Source organism: Teleopsis dalmanni, chromosome 1, assembly GCF_002237135.1.
Source record: "Teleopsis dalmanni isolate 2A chromosome 1, ASM223713v2, whole genome shotgun sequence".
NCBI lineage: Eukaryota > Metazoa > Arthropoda > Insecta > Diptera > Diopsidae > Teleopsis > Teleopsis dalmanni.
In genome coordinates, this window is record NC_051846.1 from 74,273,982 (window position 1) to 74,276,289 (window position 2,308).

At 31.3% G+C, this 2,308-nt stretch overlaps 1 protein-coding gene across 1 annotated transcript; it reads right to left on the minus strand.

Annotated features, from left to right (window-relative positions):
- Positions 1-66: 66 nt before the first annotated feature.
- On the minus strand, positions 67-1,148 carry LOC119685235 (kinesin-like protein KIF23). Its single transcript, XM_038099472.1, has 2 exons — positions 881-1,148; positions 67-817 (listed from the first exon to the last, which is right to left on the minus strand). The coding sequence occupies exons 1-2, from the start codon at positions 889-891 to the stop codon at positions 67-69; spliced, it is 762 nt and encodes a 253-aa protein (XP_037955400.1). The 5' UTR covers positions 892-1,148.
- Positions 1,149-2,308: the final 1,160 nt, after the last annotated feature.

Sequence of the window (2,308 nt, forward strand, 5' to 3'; positions counted from 1 at the left end):
ATTGCAAAGTCCTTAATTGAAAATAAGCAATTTAGAGAAAATTAAATACAATACTGATATTTTAACTTACTTCTGAATGCCACCCTCTTCCAACAAATCGTACACGCTATTATTATATATTTCTACGTATGTTATAAATATTGAATACATATTGTCTTCATCGATTCCTTGTATGGGAGGCACGTCACACGATGCTTGCGATGCAATTTCAGGGTCTGAATCTTTACGACGTATGCCACCGCGATTACTGGCAAATCGTTTATTCATTTCAGCTTGACGTTCGAGTAGCGCATCTGCCTCCGACAAAATTTCAAAACCATTTAAACGATCTGGCTTAAAAATATATTTTTTAGTTTGATAATCTGCTATAGTTTTAAATAGCGTGTCAAGACAACGTGGCATAACACCACGGTGGCGTGAGTCGCCAGTCATTGTATATGTCTTTCCACTGCCTGTAACGCCGTAAGTAAATAATAAACTATTCCGCCCTTTAATTAAATTCTCCACTAACGGCTGTGCAACTGCAGCAAAAACGTCATTTTGATTGGCTTCTGGTTCGAATACATGCTTAAATATGTATTGCATTTCACGCTGCGCTCCTTGTTTGTGCAATATTTGGTCAGGTGGTGTTAATACAACGGTCGTACTATTTTTAACACGAATACTTGATAGATCCGCACTTGATTGCAGTGGACGCACTCTACAAAACACATTTACAGGATCTTTAATTTTATTCGCGGAGTTTATCATCTGTTCCGTTTGTTGTGCGCGACTCCTTGGGGTTTTCGGAATGCAACGCAATGGTGTACGCGCTGTGCTGTAATTTTAAACACAAGAAACTTTAAATAATATATTAATAATTTTATAAATTGTTACTAACCATGTTTTCATTTTGATCTTTTTTAAAGTTTTTTTGTTTTAACTTTCACAATACATTCGATACGCAACTAACAGTTTCCACATAAATGCGTGCTTGAATCGCTTTAGTTCAGTTATTTTGAACACACTTTGACAGCTAAACGACGCGGTAAGATGGCGTTACTCTAGTAATGACGTGTGGGTTATATAGAATTCAGCTTCAATGAAGGTTCAATTATTGTGAATTGTTACGGTAAAACACCACAAAGAGTATCACATTACAATATATGGTAAATAATTATAATTTTAGTACAAATTAGTATATGCTATGAAAATGTTATTGCAGTCAATATAGTAAGAGTATTCATGAACCTTCATAAATATATATAAGCAACACAAATTTATTTAAATTTCGATAAATGAGCAATTTTTTCAAATGTTCATCACATCACATATAAATAAAAAGTAATTGGAAAGAAATAAAAAAACATTATTTATTGAAGAAATTGACTTAGTTTATTTATTAAACTAATTCAGTAATTACGTCTTCCTTTTTTTGTAAATAGTACAAAAATAAATATTTGTTACCATTAATATAAGAAATGTGAGAGACGTTTAAAGCCTGATTTCTTAAAATCATTGCAGACGGTTTGTCGTGCATTTTGAATGTATCAGTAAAATATATTTGTGAGCATTTACACAGATTGTACTTAAAATGCCTGAAAAAATATCAAAATATTTGGATTTTTATTTCATGTTAGTTCTGTTCCACGAGCTACTCGTAGTAACTTTGAGTAACACTGTGTATACATAAATGCGTTCCACCATTTTCGAGTAAATGAGAGCATTTGAGAGAGCGTAACATCCCTGTCGAAATTTGAAAAGGCTACACAGACTTTACTCGTATATTTAACTTCAAGTAAAATTTGTTGTGATGTTTGAATCAGTTATTGTAGTTTAAATTTAAATTTTTGTATTGTTTATTTGCGCGGCACTGGTGTTCTCACCAGATTTTACACAAAGTTATTCCATGAAAATCTGTGTAAAAAGCGTAATTTGGCACTTTATTTGTGTTACGTTATTAGTTTGTACTTTACTTGTGTTTTACAAATCCATTATTTTAATAAATTGAATTTTTAGCTGATCTTATAGCTGTTTCGAGTATTGTCAAATACTCAGCATCAGAGCTCTTGAAAATAATTCTTGTATTTAATTATTCGTAAATAATTTTTTTTTAAAATTTTAAGATCCTGGAATCATGCCCTGCCAAATTTGAAGCTCAAAGTCAGCGCTTCTTAACTAACTGACCAAAAGCCGTACTTGACTTTTTTTGTTCGCACATGTTTCTGGAGTATTTTATATATTTAAATTCGAATATTTTAGTATTGATATTTATTTAACATTGATTTATTCATCTACTTATTTATTTTATTATACGTTATAATTTTAA